General features: G+C 37.7%; 1 protein-coding gene across 1 annotated transcript; it reads right to left on the reverse strand.

Annotated features, from left to right (window-relative positions):
* Positions 1 to 3866: 3866 nt before the first annotated feature.
* Hacd1 (3-hydroxyacyl-CoA dehydratase 1) lies at positions 3867 to 23031 on the reverse strand. Its single transcript, XM_004859966.4, has 7 exons — positions 22861 to 23031; positions 16067 to 16184; positions 15868 to 15886; positions 15702 to 15790; positions 13884 to 14005; positions 9035 to 9213; positions 3867 to 6375 (listed from the first exon to the last, which is right to left on the reverse strand). Exons 1-7 carry the CDS (start codon positions 22986 to 22988, stop codon positions 6293 to 6295), a joined length of 738 nt encoding a protein of 245 aa, XP_004860023.1. The 5' UTR covers positions 22989 to 23031; the 3' UTR covers positions 3867 to 6292.
* Positions 23032 to 23505: the final 474 nt, after the last annotated feature.

A 23505-nucleotide genomic window follows, 5' to 3' on the forward strand; every position in this document is an offset into this window, starting at 1 on the left:
GTAATAACTTCTTCTTTTAATGTTTACCCAAATAAGAACATACTTTAAAGGAAGGAAACTAAATGAGTGTTCATAAGGCTAATGTCTATCTAAGGTTCATGCACAGGAGTGTTTTTTAAACATCTTTTCAAAACCACTGTGAATAAACATGTATGTGAAGCATAACTTCCTAAGTATAATTAGCAATTTGGGGGGGGCCAAAAATGTTTCCTAACTATGAACATACAATCTGTAAAACAATCAATGTTTTTACAAAATAACATTTGTTTTGTTTTTGTTTTTTGAGCTAGGGACTCTCTGTGCAGTTCAGGCTGGTCTTGAACTACATAGCTCAGGCTGGTTGGTGATTCTCCTGCCTCAGCTTCTCAAGTGCTGGGGTTATTGGTGTGTCCTACCACACTCACCACAAAATAACATTTTTTACAAAAGCCTTTTTACTAGCTCTGTTCACATCTATCTTTTGCTACTTACCACTGTTATTTCATACAACTTACTACAAATAGTATCTACTCTACTACAAAAAAATTCCAAAATTTTGAACCTTTCAAACTTTTAACTCATCAAATATGCTTTTCACGCTATGAATTGATTCTATTTATAAAATCTGATACACATTGATGTCAAAATTAAAACAAAAAGCAATGCCAGATTTTAAAGCAAATACTGTGCATGTAATATAGCTGCAGCTTTGCAAAAAATTGATATTTGATGCTCAAAAAACATTCTCAGAGCGGAAAACTGCTTAAGCCATTTTTTCTTCTTGAATACACAATGTAAATTAATCTATTTCCTCAGTTCTTAAGGTTAATTTGTGTTGTAAAAGTTTTAATAAAGTTCACTTAAAGTTTAACTCAGTAAAACTGGCTTCTGAACACATTAATTTAGCCACAAACCTATTTCAGTCAACTATGATTAAATTAAAAATCATCCAGGCAAGTTATAATTACTTTCTGTTCATCCACATTTCTCAAAAACAGAAGCATATACGTTTCCCACAATCTTGATATATTCCTCTCTAAGGGATGTGTGTGTGTGTGTGTGTGTGTGTGTGTGTGTGTGTATTGGGGAAAGCTTATTTGAAAAACAGGGGCAAAATGAGAAGTTCTATACAGTTCTATTCAATTAGCAATACCACTATACAAAAACTTTTAATACAGTCTCTATGTAATATCCATTATTTCATGCCATTAAAATGCAGTGGAAAACAACAACAAAATCTGATTGGATTTTACTATTGTTATCTGTCTTACACTTAGGTAAATCAACAGATAAGTTGTATGGATATAAAATATGCCCAAAAGCATATATAAAATGTCTTAGTACTTCCTACCACATAAATATTGTTTTTCCTTTTGTTATTAAACTTAAAACTGTGGTGTTCACTTTTATAAGAAATGTTACAGAATGACCACAGGGTTACTCCCTTCAGTTCTATTCAATACAATGAATATGACATTTATTACGGTATCATTTTTCTTGCCCTTGAAATTTACTATAGTGCTTCTTAAAGCACTACAACTAAACTGGCCTGACCTTGTTTAAAACACAAAATTCCCTTCTTCAGGCCTGCTAATGCCACAACTCTGAGGGAAGGACTCAAGCCCTCAGATAATTCTTATAAAAGTTATGGTCTGAAAAACCCTATTTTCTATAGCCATTATCCTCTAACTTAAACCACAGAGTATTTAGGTAGATTTAAGAATTTTAAGAGTATTTTAAGTTTTTCACATAGTATAAATTGCATTTTAAAATGTAAGGCTAGGACACTGTCACAAAATGTGCTTTTTTTTTTTGGTACTGGGGATTGAACTCAGGTCCTTGTGCTTCCGCAGCAGGCAGTGAAACCACTGAGCTAAATCCCTGGCCCAACAAAATGTGTTTTTATAGCAATCTCAACCTTGCATTACATACAATTTAGGCAAGGCAAAATAAACAGTAGGACTATATTGTCATATGCCTTAGTTAAGAATTTCTAAGCAAAATAAAAGTGCATTAATTAATCACAGAATTTTACAGAGCATTATGCAGTGGCATAAAAGTCAATATAAAGGTTGAGTTAATAATATGCCTGGAAATGAATAAAGAATTTGGTGCTCTTTAAACACTTAAAAAAGATATCACTCTTCATCTATCAGAGCACAGGCACATTAATTTAGTTTTTAAAAATCCCAATATATCATTTCACAGACAAACTCCTATGAATTGGAACAAAAGACCTTCTATTATTAAAATATCTAGGTATTACTTTGCAACCCAACAAAAAAAAAATCCTAAAAATCAATGTTAATACTACAGGAAATCAGAACTAAACAATATTTCTGCCCAAAGGTGTATTAATCAAGAGAAAACATCAAACCAACACAAATTGAGGGAATTTCTGCAAATCAACTATTCTATAGTGTGGTAAGGGTCAAAAATGGGGAAAGATGAAACACAAAACAAGGAGCATCTCCAGAGTAAGATGCAAGGAAATGGAATTCTTGAAGCTGGGCTGGATCTTGATCCGGAACACACAGGTGAGCACTGGAATCTACAACACGTCTGCAGAGTAAAGGTCCACACTGCTGTCGACTTCCTAATTTTGATCACTGAACTATAGCAATAAAGAGCGAGTCCCTGTTCTTAGGAAATACACACTTACTTTGAAATGGTTCTTAAAATACTATAAACAGAGAGAATACACACTACAGCCAACGGGGAACTTAACAGGTGAGGAATTTAAGCAAAGGCTTTCTAGGTCTTCCTAGCAACATTTCTGTAAGTTAAAAATTATTTCAAAATAAAAGTGTCAAAAATATTTTAAAGCTATAGCCAGAACACTAAAACTATAAACTCTTTGTAGTCATAAACTTCCTATCTAGAACCACTTATGTCTAAGTATTTTATAAATGTAGACTAAAATTATGAGCAAATTGTATTTTTTCTGAAATCTACAGGTGTCAATGACTTCATGTTTGAAATTATAAAACTGTGGGGTTTTTTGTTTTTCTATCAATTATGTATAATCCACATGCATTTGAAAGATATTCAAAATGTTAGTTTTTAGTTATTTTTCCTCCCATATTCACTTAATGATTTTTCTCAATTGCATAATCTATAATTGATTTTGGTTTAAAACAATCCTAAGTCAAAATGTTGTCTATTTAGTGGCAGCCTGATGTAAGTACCATGCACTACACGAACACACTGTATTTTGATAAAGCCCAGATAGTTATTTGGCAGTGTGTTTACTAACCAATCAAAAAAAAAAACAAAAACCTAACCAATCTAACCTGGTTTTTGTGCCCAAGTTACTGAGTAAGATGGAGTATAACATAGAAGGAAGATGTTGAAGGAAGATGTTAATTCCCTACAAGGGTACTTGCCACACAGCAGGCACAAAATAAATACAGACCTTCTGTGTGCAGGGAGGATTACTAAAAGATTCTGTTATCATTTGCAACACACCACTAGAAACCGTGAGCAGAAGCATAATAATTAGACGTTTAAAATATCTAAACATGCAAAAATAACACTTCTGAAAATCTACAGTTGTCAAGTTACAAAGGCTTTTGATGAAAATGTCTTTCTTATGTTTATTTTGGCATGCTTTTTTTGTAAGTTATAACTATCAGGGATGTTGCTGTATTAGTATCAAATTTATATATTATTGACCTCCCTATTCAAAGACTGAAGTAGGGAGAAATTAAAAATGAAATGCATTCATAGGAAATAAAGCAAAGGAATTCCAAATACTTTTTCTTTTTACTTTAGCACTTTAATTTCTACACAAATGACAGTTGAGAATTGGCTGACTATAGAAGATAACCATTCTAGATCTAAGGTTTAGACACGTTTTGAGAATATTAATGTAGGTCACCAAATAGTTTGATGTATTTCACTTTTATTAATTGCAATTCTCACTTCAAGATCTTCCACAACTTCAGAGGGAAAAAAAGAGTATTACAGATGCTTGGAGGGAGTACAAGTCAAATTAAATCAAATTTTAGGAACAGGATTTAAAATATATTTCACAAGACAGGTATTTAATAAAGTAAATACGTGAATTTCATATACTACATTACCATAGGGGGGAAACTCCCTGAAAAATTCTTCCTTATAAAAGTTCAAGAGTAAAACTGCTCAAGTCGTACAAGAGCAGAATTAACAGTACCATTTTGAGAAACAGTAACCTAATACACATTCCTCATCAAAACATTCAGCTGCAGGGAAAACATTAAAATGTAACATTACAGAAGAAATAGCACCTTTCATGAAGTTACTTAAAGTAAGTTTGCAAAACTATTCTGAATTCTGAACATCTAGACGAAAACAAATGGTACCGTAACACACCATCAAATATTTTTGAAAAGTGTAATGTTACATGTTGATTGTAAATGTAAACCATACAGAACATTTAAAGCAGAGTTATACTTAGGTATCTACAGCAGGCAAAAAGTTCTTTCAGTTTTTTTAGTTACATACTTATTCTCTCTCTAAACTTGATCAGTAAATCAGCATCCTTTAATACAGGAGGGAAAATTTTTAAAGGACCTATTTAAGAATTAAAATTCATGTATCATTGCTAAAGTTCTTTATTCATTAATTTTATACCCACCATTGAATTCCTATAGTCAGATAAAAATTTGATAGTATACATAACTGGGGAGAAAAAAATCTTTTGCAAATGCAAATCAGTATTATTACTAACAGTCTGGGTCAAAGATTAGATTTTTTTAATGGTATTAATAGTAGTCTGGTAAACATTTAGAAGTCTGGCATTAAGAAACAAAAGCTTGTACCTGACTAGTATTTTAATTTAAAAAATAATTAGTTCTGTTAGCCCATTTAAATTACTTTACATTTATTTATCCATAGAATTTATATTTATTTCATTTCTTTCATCTCACTGAAAACTGTCTGCAGGCTCTTTGATTTGGATTAGATGTGTGAAGTACTGTCTTTTGTCTAAAACTTCCAATTACCTGTTTTGGTTTTTTTTCCAATATAGTGGGTTTGTGGTTGTTTGGAGATCAGTTCAAAAACTATCTGTACTATCCTGTACTGCCTTTGATGTTAAGATTTTATGTACAGAATAAGAAGCTAGCTCTGACTATATTTTCCTAAGCATAAAGACCTATTTTTGTAGCATGAAAAAAAAAAAAGAATTAAAATTCTGTGTATCCTTTTCTTAAACACAAGGACAGGAGATTCATTACAAGACTCTTTGCTATTCAGTGGAATTCAGAATAAAATGAGTCTCTTTTACATCAGATCTGGAAACCTTTGGTTATGTAAATACCACAAGGGATTCATTTTTATAAGATAATTCCACAGCCTGGAGCAGCCTTTCCTAAGCAGAGACTGGAGTACAATATTAAAATCAGACATCATAGTTTTTTAACCAGTGGGAAAAACTATAGACTTACATTTTTTTAACCTCTTCAATTCCTTATCATTGAAAATGTTGCCTTTAAATGGTTTATTTAGGAAAAAACAAATTTTCCTAGTAAGTAACTTCAGTGGCCAAATAATATTTTCAGAGAATATTTTTCTCAGCCTGTGGGCACAGCTCAATGGTAGAGCATTTGCTTAGCATGTATGAGGCCCTTTGCTTCTATCTCCAGCAAAAAAGAAAGAAAGAAAGAAAATCATTGTGACATCTTGAATATTTTTTATGCTGCTACTTTATATTAAAATTCTTACTACAGCCAATTATTCATACTTGCAAATGCAGTTTTTAACCACAAATGCTGCCTTATTAATTTGAAAAACAGATTGTGGGTTCCATTACATCAGTCAGTTATTGTAATTTTCTATTTGTTTTCATTTGTAGGTATCACATAAATGTCCATGGCAGGTGTCGTAATATAAAGTTATTAAACTAATTTCTAAGATCTAAATTTTTTTTTTTTTGTACCAGGGATCGAACTCAGGACCTTGCGCTTGCGAGGCAGGCACAGCACCACTGAGCTAAATCCCTGGCACGTTAAACTAATTTCTAAACATTGACTTAAAAAGCCTTGAGCATATGTTGCACAAATTAACTGAAACTAACAAAATTTTTCCCCCACATATGACACCCAATTATTTTCTAAATGATCAAGACCTACCCAGGAGTTGATGCTATTTGCACAGTTCTCGTAAAAAAACAGACTTGACACAATGTGAAGACAAATATTGGTAAACATTTCGAATTATATTTTAAGAAACAATCCAATCCGTGATCTTTCATGGAGTTATTCTTGGTATTAAAACTTGGACTCAAGTAATCCTGGTTATTCTGGAAGAAGCACCTTGTTCATAGGGCTCTTTACTCATCTTTCTCTACAACTGCCTCTCCGTGAAGCACCTTTCTTCTTTGACGCAGCATATGGAAATAGAGCTGTGGGAACACTTGATGGAAACAAAGAAAACAAAGAAAGATAAGCCAGTGTTTGAGACTGTTTACGCTCGAAAACTGACAAATGCGGCAGTTGGAGAACATGTTCATTGTGCACCTTCGCTACCTCCTGATATTTATGGACATAAGGATGTGAGCAAGCTGATGGAGGCCCACACACTGCCTAACTACTGTAACGCAATAGATGAGGTCTTACTGTTTTAGAAAACTTAGTATTTTGATAAAATCCTTCATAATGTCCTGGAAGGCCATGCTTGAATTTTGAATTTAATAAATCTTTGAAATATTTGCCAGAACCAAGGAAAGCGGGGCCCAAATGCCTCCTTTCCTGTTCCATCGGCTACAGACTGTGCGTGTGTGAACCAGCGCATCCACAGCCTTCATCAACAGCCACCCCGGGACCTCAGCGCTGTACACACCGGCAACACGCACGGCACTGGGGTGATGGGAGGAGGAGGCCTGTGTGGGCCAGTGCCATGGTCCCAGGTTTGCAGAATGTGCTACAGTGGGGAGCTGCCTGTGACCTGGGAAGAGCCGGCATGGGGTCCTCCAAATAGACGCAGAGTAGGTGCTCCTGAAAGCAGAGGCTAAGGGAGGTCTGGTACATACAAACACATGAAAATACATGCTCACGACTGGACGGATGGTCATCTGCCCAGATTTGGGGACTATTTTGAGCCAATCTGAACCAATGATTTTAATCACAGTATAAACGCTGGTGCATCAACAAAGTGACACCAGCTAGAAATCATAGAAATGTAAAAATAATAGACAGAGTAACCAAACCATATTCACAGAACAAGCTGTGAGTATCGCACTCAGGCAACTCTGTGTAAAAAAATTATTTTCAGAATTTTGTTTAGACAGAGCAAAAATCCACACTAGTTTTTATTGTTTAAATTTAGGTAGCTCCCATCTTGAAGAATGCAACTATCATATCATACCTCTGGTCTAAATATATCCAGGTCATGTATACTTAAAGCTAACTGACCAGTTATTGTAAATACTTCTAGAATAATCCTGAAGAGTTCAGTAGATGATGTGAGCTTGAGTTCAAATCTTGGTGTCACCAACTGTCTGATTTTTAAGCAATTCACTCGACCTCTCATCCAGAATGCTCTCATTGGTGAATGAGAGATACCACTTCTTTTGAGTACAAATATTCCTCACAAAGCACTTTTAATACTAATCATGAGCAAAGGGTTTCATAAGCAAGGTAAACTTGGCTGCTATTTCTGCTGATGTCGATAACGGAGTGAAAACACATGCCCCTGCTGACTGGTGGGCTCTGACCCAGTGGGACTCTCGGTAACTGCACGGTAAGCTGGGAAATTGCTGCCAGCACAGGCTAGAGTCTACGTTTCCCGTGCTACATAAAAAATACCAACAAAAGATATGCAGTGATGCAGATCTATAATCCTCACTACTTTGGAGGCTGAGGCAGCCTGAGGCATTGCAAGTTCCAGGCCAGCCTGAGCAACTTAGCAAGACCCTGTCTCAAAATAAAATTTAAAAAGGGCTGGAGGTGCAGCTCAGTGGTGGAATGCTTGCCTAGCATGTGCGAGGCCTTGGGTTTAACCCTGAGTACCACAAAAAGACAAAAGTAAAAACAAAGTTCCTGGCTTATAGCTCCGAACAGTTATCTTTTGGGACGTAGGATTTTCTGGAGATGCCTCAGTAGTCACAGGGAAGATGACAGCCAATGAGCACACCCATTACTATGTACAAACATCTCTGCAAGCCCTGGCTTGGCTCAGGGCCAGGGCTGAGGTGGGGTACAGAGCTCAGACACTCTTCGACCACTAAGTCCCTTTTGCTTTTTGAAATGCTTCAAAGTTGTAGACCTCAAGGGGCTGTTTAAGTGCTAGGCACATCCTCTTCGGATGAAATACTTTCTATGGTGTCAATGTCAATTTTAGCTTCTATAAACTTCCCTCCTTTCCTTCTTCATAGCTCTGACATCAAAATCTCTAACTCTGAGATGGGCATAGAGGGGTATATAACAACCTTATTTTTCTTTCGTATTTCCTGCTAATGACTATCAAAATTGGACCTATAAATGTCGCTATTAACACTAAAGTGGGTAAAGTTTCACCAATTCATTCCAACTACTGCATGAGATGATGAAAAATGAGTGAACTGGATGGATATTAGAAATATTTTAAGAAAAGCAGCTTTAATATTTTCAAGTACACAGAGTAACACAAGTAAGATTAAAGTGCTCCTTGGTGATTTTCCCAAGTATACTTAATGAATAGAAATGATGTGAGATTTTCTTGAATAGAATATTATACTCAGACACATAATTCTAAATGCTTATAAACAGCGCTCTGAGACACCCACACTTTTTGAAAATTTATTTTTCTTTTCCTTTAAAAAATTAATCATACTAAGCACATTTTAACTGCCTTTCAGAGAGTAATCACTTGTGTATTAATTTTTTTCCTTTTTACTTACAGTCAGTAAAACGTCTTTGACTCACTCCTTCAATTATTCTAAATCATGAATAAATGTGGGCTTGAACAGAAGTCTTAAAATGTTTGCAAGCTATGATTTCAGATTATTTCTCCTTGCCCATTAAACTACCTTATTACACCTTTCTAAAAACTTCCGTATCATGTTAAATCAAAGTACTAATAAATATATACTTACACGGTATATATGAGGCCATGGTTATAAGAAGAAAATAGTAGTAGTCAAAAGAGACATTGTATTTGTTAGGAAGTCTTATGGAAAACATTCCTGTTTTCTTCACATATGGCAAGGCGGCGTATATTGTGAGAAGTTCACCAGCAACTCCAACAGGGTATAAGATGATAAAAAAATTATATCTAGAGAAAGAAAAACCTCAGAGAATTATTTTTCTGGAATAATTATTGGATTTTACAGCATGGTTCTTTCACTACTACTGCACTTAAGTTTAAGAGATTCTCCTGTTTGTGCATATTTACAATAACTGCATGAGGTTAATTTTTCTGCTTAGTAACTATTATTCTTCTTTCTAAGTAAAGTTTCCACTCCAAATGGCAGTATCTTCTTAGTCAAGTTACTTTACAGTAGTGAAATACTTTTATACATTTTTTAAAAAGTATACACAGGTTTTGTCTGTTTTGAGATGAGATCACACTATGTTGTTAAGGCTGGTCTCAAACTCCTGGGCTCAAGACGTCCTCCAGACTTCTGGGACTACAGATTTACTTTTTTAAGTACTGTAAAAGGATCTGCTTTGGCACATGGGCTCATAACTATTTTTTTTTCAGCTAGTCATTTATTAATCAATTGCTGTGCTTGAAAACGCTAGTTTAAGATGTCAATTTTATACCTGCACCTTGAAATTACTAAAGTACAGTAGTTATTTTTAAAGGTACCTGAAAAACTTCATGGCTGCTAACTGAACATAATTACTACTGCAGAAAACTGATTATGCTACATAAAACATCCGTAACTAGTAATGAGTATACTGTCCAAAGATGGTTTCACAAAAAAATCAGTAAGATAAGGTTGAGATCTAAAATGTTCCCCACAAGTTTCATATGTTTTAGAGATGGGAGCTTTTGCAAGGTGACTGGATCATGGGGGTCCTTTACTCGTCAATGGATGAATTCATTGATGAGGCCATACCTGAATGTACTATTAGGAGGTGGGGCCTAGTTGGAGGAGGGGCCAGCAGGGATGTGACCGGAAAGAGACAAGTCTCTGCCCCTCCATCTCTCTGTTTCCTGGCTGCTGTAAATTAAGCAGCCATGTTCCATCATTCCCTTCCATCATGCCATTTGTGCCCTGGAGTCAGCCAACCATGGACTGAACTCATAAAACCATGAACCAAAACAAACCTCTCTTCTGTAAAGTTGCAAGTGTTAGATATTTTGTCCCAGCAATAGGAAAGTGACTGATACAAGCCATTTCAAAGGAATACAGAGTTGGCTTGCTTAAAAACAGAGCTGAGAAAGTTCTATCCAAAATACCAAATCACCATTTGTTCATATGGATTGTGGCAAAGTCTCCACCACAGAGGAGGCTAGCATACTTATGCTTTGGTTCTACTGGTCTTTAACAGGAGAACCTAAAAGATTCAAGACAATGACATTTTCCTATTAAAGAAAATCATTTTTCTGTAAGTCACCAGATTCCTGGGTACCATAGATATACAAAGACAAGAGATGGGGAAGAACGGTAAAAGTATTTGCCAAAATAGATTAATGAGTAAAAAACAGAATGATCCCTTTATTGAACCTGTTGTCCTTTCTTTGCCCCGATTATGTACCTGCTTTCTTACCAGTCTTCTATAGTTATCACGTAAATCAATCTTTCTCTATCTCAAATTTTAAAATCACATTACTGAACATTTTATATTCCCTTCTCAAAACACCCAAAATGACTTTGTTTTACTCTATGTGGTTCTCAAACAATTTCCGTAGTATTGTTCTTTAATAGAAAAACATTATCTCTCTGAGAATATTACTCCTAGAATAAAGCCTTAAGAAAAATTAACATTTCTAATGAAATGGGAAGAAATTATATAACTTTCTTGACTTTAGTTGCACTTAAAAAGATTACTTATCATTAAGTTCTGAGGGAAATATGGAAGACTTATCCATAAACCACATTCAGAAAAAAATTTAATGCTTCCTCAGAGACTTCCAATTGTTACCTAAAATTTTTTTAAAGAAAACAAAGTCTTTGTAAATAAAGAGTGGTGGAGGGGTTGAAGGAAGGGCAGGGGAATGGGGAAAAAATAAGAATCAAGATATATTATGTAAAGGTACAAATCTCCAATGATGAATGTCATTATATTGTACAATGTATATTGTATATTGTATAAAATGTACCAATAAAATTAATTTTTTTAAAAAAGAAAATTCAATTTTGAAAGTAAAATGGAAATCAATATGAAAACATAACCCAATATTTTATTATTCTGTGGACTTTTTCAAAAAGACTTTCAACACATAAATTCAAAGGACATTCAAATCCTGATAGAAAGTCAAACTATTTATAAATAAGAAGCCAGTTCTAATGTGAAGTTTTACTTGAGAACAATAGCTTCCACATTTGAATTTAAATATGAATATTATTTTGGACTACTTAATGAGGTTCGCAAATATATTTTGACAGTTGGAATTTTAAAGGTTTTTTTGGACATGAAATTAATTATTCATGATTAAGATATTATGCTAACACATGCATTTCAAACTTGAAAGATCTTATGTAACACCTTGTTTAACATCAAAGTCACTAACAAGTGTTTTCTAAACAGCAAACTTAAACATCAAATGGCAGAGTGTTGTACTTTTCTAGAAACGAAAGACATGCAAACACATTCTAAAAAGGAAAGGCAAAGCATTAAAGACTAATGTGCTTGACCTAAGGAAAAGTACAAGGTGCATCCTGTTATCTTCACACAAATTTTGTGAACATCATGTACGAAAAGAGACTATGTCATGAGCTGATGTTTGTAAAGGCTCCAGAAGTCCAGAAAATTATCATACAAAATGGTATTGATATGCTAAGATAAAGCTCAACTACATTCAATTCTACTGCCAATACTTCAAAAAGCCCCAAAATCACTAAAAGTGAACACATTTTCATGTACAAAACATATGACTAATAGTGCAACCTTCTTAGGACAATATTGTTTAGGCTCAATTTATCATTTTAAAACTTTATGATATGCAAAACGTTAAGCCACAAATGTCCAAAAAAGACCTAGAGGACATTTTTAAAGGTCTGAGAGACTACATAATACAACAGTGATCATTCTTGTGTAGAGGGATTATAAGTAATTTTAAAGTTTTTATTTTTTTATTTATTCATATATTATCATTTGTTAGATTTGAACATATATAATACATGAGTTATTAAAAAAAAGGACTAATCACTAGAGAAAAGGTATCAGGCTTTTAATACATGAGGATCAGAAACAAGTCTGAAACTAGCAAAGAATGTATTCCTACACATATCACTGTTTTTAAAAATATAGATTTTTCATGCTACATAAATATGGCATCATTTATAATGTCTCTGAGCATTACTTATAATATCAGAAGGCTGAAAACAATCTAAATTCTAGCAATAGAGAACTGGTTCAATCATACTGTGGAATATTATGTAGCAAAGAACTAGATCAAAATGTATCTGCACTGAAAGAAAAAAAAAAGCTCCAAGATATGCACAGAAAACAAGCATAATATCAGCCTGTTAAACCTACATATGTGTTTTTACATTTGTGTTATTATGAAAACTCTAGTTGGGGACAGTTTCCTCCTCTAGGGACAAGCTGAGGGCTGCACAGAAAGATAAACAGCTTTGTGGGAGTTTTTTATTATTAATTATATCGGTACTTTTTTTTTTTTTGGTACCGCGGATCGAACTCCGGACCTTGCACTTGCGAGGCACGCGGCGGAACCACTGAGCTAAATCCCCGGTCCTATATTGGTACATTTACAGTATACAATGTAATGACATTCATCACTGGAATTTGGAATTTTGCACCTTTACATAATCCATCTTGGTTCTTATTTTTTCCCCATTCCCCTTTTCTGGGTTTATTTTATATATATATCTGCATTGTTTGAACTTTTTACAGTGAAAACATATTACTTCTATAGTTTATATCCTTAAATAATTCTAAGAATGAAAATCTTCTTTACCTCTTCTATCTTGCCTATATGGAACTTACACTTTGCATTTACTACCACTAACACCTATTAGGGTTTCTAATTTTTTGCCGTCATCCTGAGAGGATATAAACCCCTGCATCCCAGGTGTGCAGCAAGTATGCACTACCTGTCACTGCTACTTTGCTACTGCTACTTTAAGTACAAGAACAGAATAAGCAAATCGATGCTGGTTTTGATTTCTTCTCCAAAAATTCTGATGTGTGCTGGTGGTATAGTGGTGAGCACAGCTACTTTCCAAAAAGTAGTTTTATTTTTATAATAACTTGATAAAATATCAGTTTCTCAAAGAATTCAATCTTCAAAAAGAATAGAGCATTTTTTCACTTTAAAAATACTGCTTTTGGATATAAATTTGGTCCACATTCCAAATAATACAATTTAAAGTATAAACTTTGTAAGTCTGTCTCAGCTATTTATATCAAAAACAGAAAAAGATGATGCTTATACAATGAACTAAAAATTGTGACTATTAAAATAATTTAAATCAAACAAATAAAATACCACATTTTGGTACAGTTTTTTCAATATAATTCCAAAAATATATAAGGTGTTTTCAAATGAAAATAAATGACTGGTCCTGAAGTTACTTAAGAATATGATTTGCCTGGGATTGATGTTATACAAGATGTATTTTAGTATGACTTGTCTCTGATCATTAAATCCAGCTTTTTGAATACAAGCTGTGATGCTGCTAATATCCAAAACAAGAGCATGCTGCTATCATGAAGCTACAACACAAACTTTAATTCTTTGGTGTTAGCTCAGCACACAAAATCAGCATGCACCAGACAGTGAGACATTAAAGTGCAAGACATCGCCACCTGGCCCACTTAATGAAGTATGGCAAGTGGTTGAGAAGGCTGAATGTGTAGAAGGAATAGCGAGTGATCTCAGTCACCGTCCACGAGACCAGAAAAAGCACCACACTCTCCTCATTCTGGATCTGCAAAATTAGAGAGAAATCCAATGCTGGTCAACCTTGAATTGATGTTTTGGTGAGCTGTGTGTTGTGCTCATTGTCAACATTTCTTGTCTTTTCTTACAATGGAACGTTCAGGCTAGACGGAGCCGATATGGAACACTTAATAAAGTCACTATTAAAGAATTAGTTATAAACATTGAACTTATGTGCTACGCACAGAAATGGTCAACTATTACCTAGTTTTTCTCCCTTGCCCTTCGCTCAAGGCAGTAACCCCACTATCCTAGGAAATCACCCCCTTACAATCTGGGCTGATGGGAAACTGCTGTGGCAGAAAAGAAACCCTAACAGGAAGAAAGAGAAGAGCAGCTAGGAACAGAGAAGGAACAGCCTTCTCCCATGGAGAAGACAAGCAGAAGGAGCCTCTCTTTCCTTTGCAGAGTCACTACCTAGCTTTCCTTTAATTTCGTCTCTAGTTAACGCTGGCCACCCCATCACTACCTTTCTTCTCATTTATTCTTCAGATGCCTCGTGGTCCTAGCCTAGCTATTGCATCCATTCACTCCCTGAACAGCCTCCCCTTTATTCAGTTAATGTACTCCTGCTTTGACAGTAGTAAGCGATCTTCATTCATGAGGAGTTTGGCTCTCTGGGAGGCCCAGGATCGCTGCTATCCACAGGGCAGTCACCAGTGAGGGACCAGGTGGATTGAGTAAGTCGAGTGAAAAATGCCAGTCAAGACGGCTAAGGTGCAGAGTAATAAGAGGGCAGAAGGTCAAAGATCTGTCCCCACGTAGACAGGAGGCCAGAGAGGCTTTGAGGAAACGAAGAGGAGGTCAGATGTCCGTCCCAGGGCACAGAGGAGACAAGGGAGGAATCTGCAGAGTGGAAAGGGGGCCAGAGATCTGTCCTCAAATAGACAGGAGACTACAAAGGCTGTCAAGAAGGTCAGGAGGGCTGAGCCGGGAAATGTTTCTGACGTGGGCTTAAAGGGCCCAATATGTATATTCTGACACCGTCTCCCGTGTGTCTGTTTCCTCTAAAAGGCCTAAGCTCTGATTTAGATTCAGTCAGTCTCTCCCTCCTTGCTTCCATAAATAATACCTTTATTTTTCCCCAAGTTTCTCAATCCCAACTTTTTTGAAATTCTTTTTTAATTGACAAATTAAAAGTATGTATACAGATGGTGCAGAATATGTTATTAACTAGTGACCCTGTTTATGACAGATCTGCACTTATGCCTCCTGAGATTTTTATATCCTTTGATAAAAAGACTCACTTTTAATTTTTTCCATTTGTTCAGACATACAGAACTATATTGACTTTTATGTCTTTGCTACAATATTCAATGCTAAATGAGGAAAAATAAACTGTTTATGCTGACACTTTCAATTACATAAAGAGAATAACTTTGATAAGGAAGAAACTTCAACAAAAAACATTTCAGTTTGTGATCTGACAAATGATACAATTTTAAAAACCACAAAAATATCAAAGAGTACAGTATGGCTATAAAACACCAATACTTGGTTTTGCTGTGTTTCGGTCATTCTACTACAGCACTAAGTCAGTGTAGGCTGCTAATTTAATCCCAGCCCAAGTCCTTCATGGCCTAATCATTCTGCTTCCTGAAATGTAAGAATGTCAGTATTTTAGATCCCTAATGATGAAAAGCTTGCCTACATGTTCAGGTAGAAAACACATCTACATCTCTTACCGGTTTTATGCTGTGAGTAACCAGCCACACCATAAAGATTCTTGAACTCACTTGGACCCCAGTCACAAGCACAGAAGTAGGTACAATTCCTTGAAGAGAAAAATAAATCAACTACTGCCCTAACGACAATTTATAACAAAAAGACAAAAATTCAAGAAAAACTCACCAATTAAACAGTGGACTATCTGTAAGCAAATAAAAAAAAAATCACAAGTCAATAATATAAAGCATAAAATAAATCCCTATCAACTCTGGTATTAAATAAATCCATAGGTGGTATGTAATAAGCAAAATAAAACTGGTATCATTCAACAAAAACATAGTCAAATAAGCATTATAGAAAAACAACATGATGAAAAACTTACCTCAAGCAAGGCAAATGTTTGGAAAAATTTAAGTGTCTTCTGAATACTTTTATATAAACCTCTGTGAGTTCCTTTTTCCATATAAAAACGTACCATGGCAATAGCTAGAACCAACCACCTAAAGAAAATAAAAGTATTTTATAAAGTTCTATTAAAATCAGTATCACTAATGTGTGCATGCATGCTCAAAGCAGTATTATTAATAATAACTAAAAGAAAGAAGCAAACCAAGTATCCATCAATGGCTGAATGGATAAACAACGTATGGTTTAAACGCAATGAAATATTACTCAGCCTTCAAAAGGAAAGGAATTCTGACACTTGCTATGACATGGATGAATCTTTAAGACACTAGGCTCAGTAAAATAAGCCAGGCAAAAGGACCATGCTGATGGCCACACAACAATGTGAATGTAAACCAGGTGTGGTGGCACACACCTGTGATTCCAGCACTCGAGCAGCTGAGGCAGGAGAATTGCTGCGAGTTCAAGGCCAGCCTGGGCTACATAGTGAATTCAAGGCCAGCCTGCACTGTATAGTGAGACTCTGTCTCAAAAAAAAAAGAAAAGAAAGAAAGAAAGAAGAAAAAAATAGAACAATGTGAATATACTAATGCCGCTGGACTGTACATTTTAAGAAACTTAAGGTGGTCAGTTTTCTGTATATATTATCACAATTTTAAAAATATCACTGAACTTCCTGAAAAGAAGTGCCACAATTTACATGGTTTTGCTACATATATATTTATATAATTAAGCTATTTAGTTATGCCATTTGTCACTATGCTCTTGATTCATTATTCTATTTTTTTAAAGCTGACAGGAGAAAAAAAATGACAAATAATACTTTTATGTTGACGCTAGAAGAAGAATAATAGAACATATAAGGGACCAACTACAGACAAAACAAGGTCCTGAGTATTTTTGGTTTCAGCAAATAAACTGAAAGACTAAAATTACTACCAAAAATAACACTGTTGTGCAGCATTTTAACAATACATAAATACATAAATGTATCTTGAGAAAAAAAGCTTTCAAATGCAGTATCATGTATATAAATATGTATTTTATACAAATACATAGCATATCATGTAGGTACAAGTGGAAATCTTTACTAAAAATCATCATTTATAATTTACATAATTTTCACTAAATAAAAACAATTGATGCACCATAGAAGGAATACATATGGAAGATCATATGAGAGCCTGTTTTCAAAGAATTTATTTTTTAAAAAAGAAAAGAATACATACGCCCTTGCTTTTCAACTTAGAGTCATGCCCGGGGTTAAATATACATTCTGTTCCCATGAATTAAGAGTACGTAAAATATAAGTTGTACTTGCGGAGACCAGTTTTTCCTACTTTTCGTTCTTCCCAGAGTCACGAGAGGTCATTTTTCCTCAGTTCCCCTTACAATTACCAAGGCACACCAGAGGTTAAGGAAGCCGCCACATCTGTAGCTTTTTGAAATCTTTGGTAAATACATCCCTGAAAATGAGTAGCCTAGTCTTTAAAAGCAGGGACCTCAGAAGTGCCTAGGTGGATTTATGAAATACAAAATCATGGAGTCTTCACTTTAAACTAAACAACACTTGCTCAGACCACAGACCAGTGGTTGAAAAAGATTCCTGCACAGAAACCACTGGCTGAATGTGGTGAAGGTGTGAACTCCATAGAACAGCAAGAAAACAGCAGAATGGCACTTCTAGAACTTCTCCTTAGCAGGGTGGGGTAAAAGCAATGACTTTCTCAGCAGGTGTGAAAGAAGTCAGGTAAATAAATGGCTGAAACTAGCAAAGACGTTAGAAATGGAGAAATATTCATGATGACAACAATGGCTTGCTACGTTCTAGACACTGTTACATAGTAACTCATGATACTCACAATAATCATAAGGTAAGAGAGTACTATGGGATTCAGGGTACAGAGGGACAGCCAGCCAGCCAGCTGGGACCTGAACTTAGCACTGAGCTTAAAGTCTCTGCTCCCATATCCTGATGCTATCTTGGGCTGGCTCTAGGCCTGCTCTGTGCCCTGGGATATTAGCAGACACGGCCACTCATGCTTAAGTAAGTGCATTATCAAAGTTACATGGAGGGGCCGGGGATTTAGCTCAATGGTTTCGCCGCCTGCTGTGCAAGCGCAAGGACCCAAGTTTGATCCCCGGTACCAAAAATAATAAAAAAATTTAAAAAGTTACATGGAGACTGTGTGCTCAAGTAATTGGTAGCAGCGTGCTCTCAAAAAAGCAAAAGTTTGAAGGCCACTCCAAGGGGATCTGAACGCTAAGTTTCAGACCTCAGTTTCAGAGGAAGCTAGTGACAAGGTCGAAATACAGGCTCGGAGGTCTCTGAACTCGGTCCTGTTGTCTTCACAGCCTCACTGCATTCCACTTCGGTTTCATCTTCTGTGAAAGCCAAGCGTGAACTTAGTTAATCTGAGCGTGTTCGTGTGGATAGTGTTCTAGGTACCTTCCAGGGTTAAAATTGTATGATTCCATTATTTTTGATTCCAAGTCCCTGTGCTTCCAATAAGAACATGAAAAGCTAAATATCTCATTCACATTTCCCATACATTTGTCTTTTTTCAGGAAGACCCATGTGTAAGAGATAAATATGAGAAGCAACTAGTAACCTGCCAGAGAACTCATCAGAGGATTAATTTAAATGTCATTTTCCATAGATTTCAATAGCATTGTATAAAAGTCCATGTATTGGATTACAGGTTTTACTGTTGTCCCGTAGGTGGCAGTATTGTACCAAGTAGTACAGCATCACATACCAGTCCAAACCTTCTATATCTGCTTTCCAATAAACAAAGCCAGGCCCTAATCTAATCAGAGCTCACTTCCTAAACCCTCTGTCACAGGGAGACATAATCAAAGTTTCTCTAAGGGCCCTACATTTAATTAACTTTAGCCTTCTTTCAACCATCAGGTTCGGAACTGTGGTAAAACAACCCAAAAGCAATTGGAATTTCTGCCACTAGGAATTCTTTTCTGGGACGTTCTGTTCTGTTTTCTGTTTAAATGCTCCAGGGCAGTTGATCACATGAACCCAAACAAATAACAAAGCAAACAGAAAACATGCTCCATAGATAGAAATTTTCTTGCTGCTTAATTCATTCGTACATTTATTTCTTTCAGGCTCAACACTAATTGGCTAAGCCAGGTACTGAGCTAGGAAACTAGAGAAAAAGAGGTAACTGTGTGCTGCAGGGGACTCTTAAATCAGTAAGTGGCGATAAGACAGGCGTGCTGTAAGGAGACGCACACTCCATGACCTGGAAAACACAGGGGCCTTTGTCTCCTGCTGCTACAGCCACAGCTGACCCCAACCACCCCTACTGCAGTGGGTCTCTGTCTTCTAGCTGTCTTCCAAGGCTTCTTACGTTCTTAGAAACTGCCCATCCATTCCTTGACAGTTATCTACAATTCTATCTCCTTTAAAAAAAATAACATTGCCTTTTAACATTGTGAGCAATTTCAAACACCTATCATTGTATGTATTCTAATACATATATTATATATTATCTATATTACCATATATACTATATGGTATGTGTTTGTATTATATTTGTAAACAATTAGCAAAGTCGTTTTGTCATTCCGGTTTTACAGATGAGAAAACTAAGGGTCAGAGAGATTCCACTTGTCCAAAGGTTACCCAGCTACAAAGTAGTGCAACAAAACCTGTAATAAACACATTCCGGCAATGCTGACAGACTGAAATCCAAACAGATCACCAAGGCACCTGAAGCCCTTTGCAATAACCCAAGGTCCCTGTCCCAGTCTACGCTGGAGCCCTCTGTGTCTGCTGTTGCCTCAAAGGACATCTCGCCTCCTCGTGGCTTCACATCTCTAGCCTAACTCGTGCTATTGCATCATCCATGCCTGTTAAGTCCTACTTATCCTTAAGAGCTTAGTTTCAATGCTGTGATTTCCTTCATAAAGCTTTCTCGGATTCTCCCTACCTGTCTTGCCTCTGACACCTCTGGGGACCACTTATCTCATTCGTTCACTGCAGTCACTGTTTATGTGTAAATGTTCCCAGTTACATTTCTTCAAAAACAGGTCTAGAATAGTCAACGTATGTCCCACGCTTGACCCACCACAGTAGACGTATACATACAGGTTCAGATGTGTTTGCTGAAAAGCTGGGGAGCTGTCTCATTTGCCTCAACAGAAGCCCATTATGAGCAAGCACCATAAAAATCCTTCAAATTGTCATTCTACTCCTGGGGATTTACCCAAACCCACAAAATTCAACATGAACAAAAGCAAAACATCGTCAGGGGCCTGATTTAATATGTTATTGTATGTAACTTTATACACTCTTGTACGGCCATAAAAAGTGTGATTATGAAAGCTATATGGAAATACTTGTTAGAATATTAAAGAAAAAAAGAGAATATACAATAGAGCAGATATTGTAACAACAATGCACTAAAGTATATATTCATTCAGAAAATATTTACTGAGGACTTCCTAAAGTCCTTCCCACTCTAATGGGGAAGACAGACAATAAGCTATGAAGAATTAGTAAAATAAATGGTACAGCTATATGGCCATAAGTGAGATAGAGAAAAATAAAGCAAGGGAGATAAAGGAGTGTCACTATGTGGGTCACTATTTCAATTTGAAGATCCCTAAATAAAGCCTTCCTGAAAAGGGAGATTTGAGTAAAAACTTGAAGAAGGCTACACACTCATGAAATATATTAAGGGAAAATGAAAAGTTACGCTCGGCTTATAGAATTAGACAAGTCCTTTTTAACATTTGTGAGGACATTTGCTATATTTCTTAAATACTATTTTATGTTTTCAATATCACAAAAAAATTAAACACCCCAAAGTTCTGCTAAAAGGGAAAAAAAACAAGGTCAATGGACAAAAAGAACCTCCCTCCTGTCACCCCACTAAATGTATATGATTTCATTCCAATCTCAAAAACACAATTTCTCCAGTCTTATTTATCACTACTCCCTAACTGGATCCTCCAATTCAACAGAGAGAATACACCAGCCTTGCATCTCATGCTTCTCTCTGCAATTTATCTCATTTGAAATACGTGCTCCGTGCATATGCAAATCCTACTCTGTCTTCAACGCTCAATGCCTACAGAAAAGTTCCACCCAGAGTTAGTTCCAAGGATTATTCCATTTCAGTTATTCTTGCTTGATGGAAATGACAAGGGACATTCTCAACACAGGTAGAGAGACAGGTAAGTTTAGAAAGAGCACTAAGGAAGGGCGAGAAGAACAGCAAGACACTGTGAGAACACAAAGGAGAGAGCACTGAATTCTGCAGGGGTGAGGTGGGACACCTAGAAAACCTCAAAGAGGTTGATTTGATCACGAGTCATGGGAAGAACACAGAGTGACAAGGCTGCGCAAAGATGCAAAGCACTGTGATGAGGAATCTGAGGAACAGAAATCAGAGGAGAGTTCAAAGGCAAGAGAACTGGAAAGAGGGATCCCGGAGCATACTGCAAATGGCCCTGAATGACAGACAGCCTAAGTCCCTTAAGGCAAAGACTAGTCAATGGGAATCGCTAAAGGCTGCATGTATTTATTTTTATTTCTTTTCGCTGAAGACGTTAAACTGGAATTGTGTAGTGTTGTTCAGTTTTGAAATGGGAAGCTGGCCTTCAAAATGGAGAGGGCTGGAAAAGGAAGGGGCCGACAACCAAGGAACACATGGCAGATATTCCAAAAATGTGTATCAACTGGATGAGACCGGCCCAGAGAAGCTTCAGTCCCTCCGGCTTTGAAAGGCAGCAGTGTGCTGGTAGGTACCGAACGAACGGATCTCCATCGGTTTTCAATGTTACTTTTCTCTCCTTTCAAGATTGCAAAACGTGGGAAAGGAGCAAGAGGACGTAACACAGCTCTGGACTCTCATGGGTGGAAATCCATGTCCGACATTTGCTGTCTGTGATCTTGAGCGAGAGACTTTGCCTCCTCGTCCTTCAGTTTCCCTATTTGTAAAATGCAGTATCTTGTACCCCTCACAGAATTGTAGAGAACTAAAACTGAGATAATACATCGTAAAGAAAAAAAAAAAAGTGGTGTCTGACACAGTAATTCCTCAACAGTTTTATGAACGGGTTTGGGTTTTTTTTTTGGTATTCAGAAGCTGAGTACATAATAGTCAATACTGTACTCAAAGGGTCATTAAATCTTTGCTAATCACTTTGTTCTATATAAATCCTGGAGAAAGGTTACAATAATTTTCCTTATAGTTATATAGGCTGATAATACTTCGCTTGGCACTGGGAAAACAGCTTTCCGAGAGGCGATATAGTGGAGCAGAAAAGCACCCTCCAAACAGGTTTGGAGGAGGAGGTGACACCGGAGTCTCTCTGACAGCTCCTGGAGGAGCGAGTCGCGGTGGGGCCCGAAGTCGCAAGTCCCAGCAGGAGCCAGAAATGCAAGCCTGGGATGTCAGTAAAGGGCCTGAGATCTAAAGACGCAGGACACGATGACCCTACCTTGGTGAGGTAGTGTTTGCAGAAGAAAACTCGTCCCGAGTGAGGAGCGCTAAGAGCAACCGAGCTCCCGTTAACAGAGAAGGCAAAGTCGGAGGAAAGGCCAGGAGAACTCCGCACACTGATCGCAACCGCCCCGCATTCCCGCAGGTCTATACTTAACTCCCCGCCAGGCCGCTGCCCCACCGGGCTCCGTATTAGGCAAAGTCCGCGACCGCGCCGCCCCCTCCCCCTCCCCTCCCCCTCCTCCTCCCCCTCCTCCTCCCCCTCCCCGCGTCCAAACCCGCGGCTCCCGGGCGCACGTACCCCGCCGTCATGGCCACGTTGTAGAAGGTGAGCCAGGCGGTGGCCAGCGAGCCCAGGCGCCTCCTCCGGCGGGGGGCCTCCCTGTCCCCGCCGGCCTCTGGGGCACCGTCCTCCTCACTGGACGCCATGGCGGCCGCGCACCCCGGGGACGAGGTGGAGACGCCGGCGGGGGCGGGGACCCGGCCTCGGAGCAGCGCCCCACGAGCCGCGCGCAGGGGGGTCGGGCGCAGGGGGAGGAGCTGGAGGGGCCCTGCCCCGCCGCCGCCGCCGCTGCGGGCCGCGATTTCCGGGGGCTCTGTGGTTTGCGCTCAGGGCGCATCCGTGCGCCAGCTGGCGGAGGGGACTCTTCTCCGGGACCCTCAGGCGTCCTGCGCCCGGGAGGACGGCGCCTGTCGGGGCCCCGAGTGGGAACGGACCCGGCGCACCTGGACTGGATGCGGCCCTCCCGCCCTGGCTTTTGAGGAGCGCTTTCCCGGGTGGACACGGGCTGTGGGGTCTTCCCACCCAAGACCTGTGCCTGAGGCCGCACGCCTCGTCCCGTCTCCCTGTCCCCGGCCAGAAAGGGCGCACGGGGAGGCTGGCCCTCTTTCCCAGTCTCTAGGGGCACTAGCAGCGCTTCAGTGTCCAGCGCTGGATGTCTTGGCC

The sequence above is a fragment of the Heterocephalus glaber genome, unplaced genomic scaffold (assembly GCF_053883595.1).
Source record: "Heterocephalus glaber isolate CG9 unplaced genomic scaffold, H.glaber_assembly_v1.0 deba00000768, whole genome shotgun sequence".
NCBI classification, from domain to species: Eukaryota; Metazoa; Chordata; class Mammalia; order Rodentia; family Bathyergidae; genus Heterocephalus; species Heterocephalus glaber.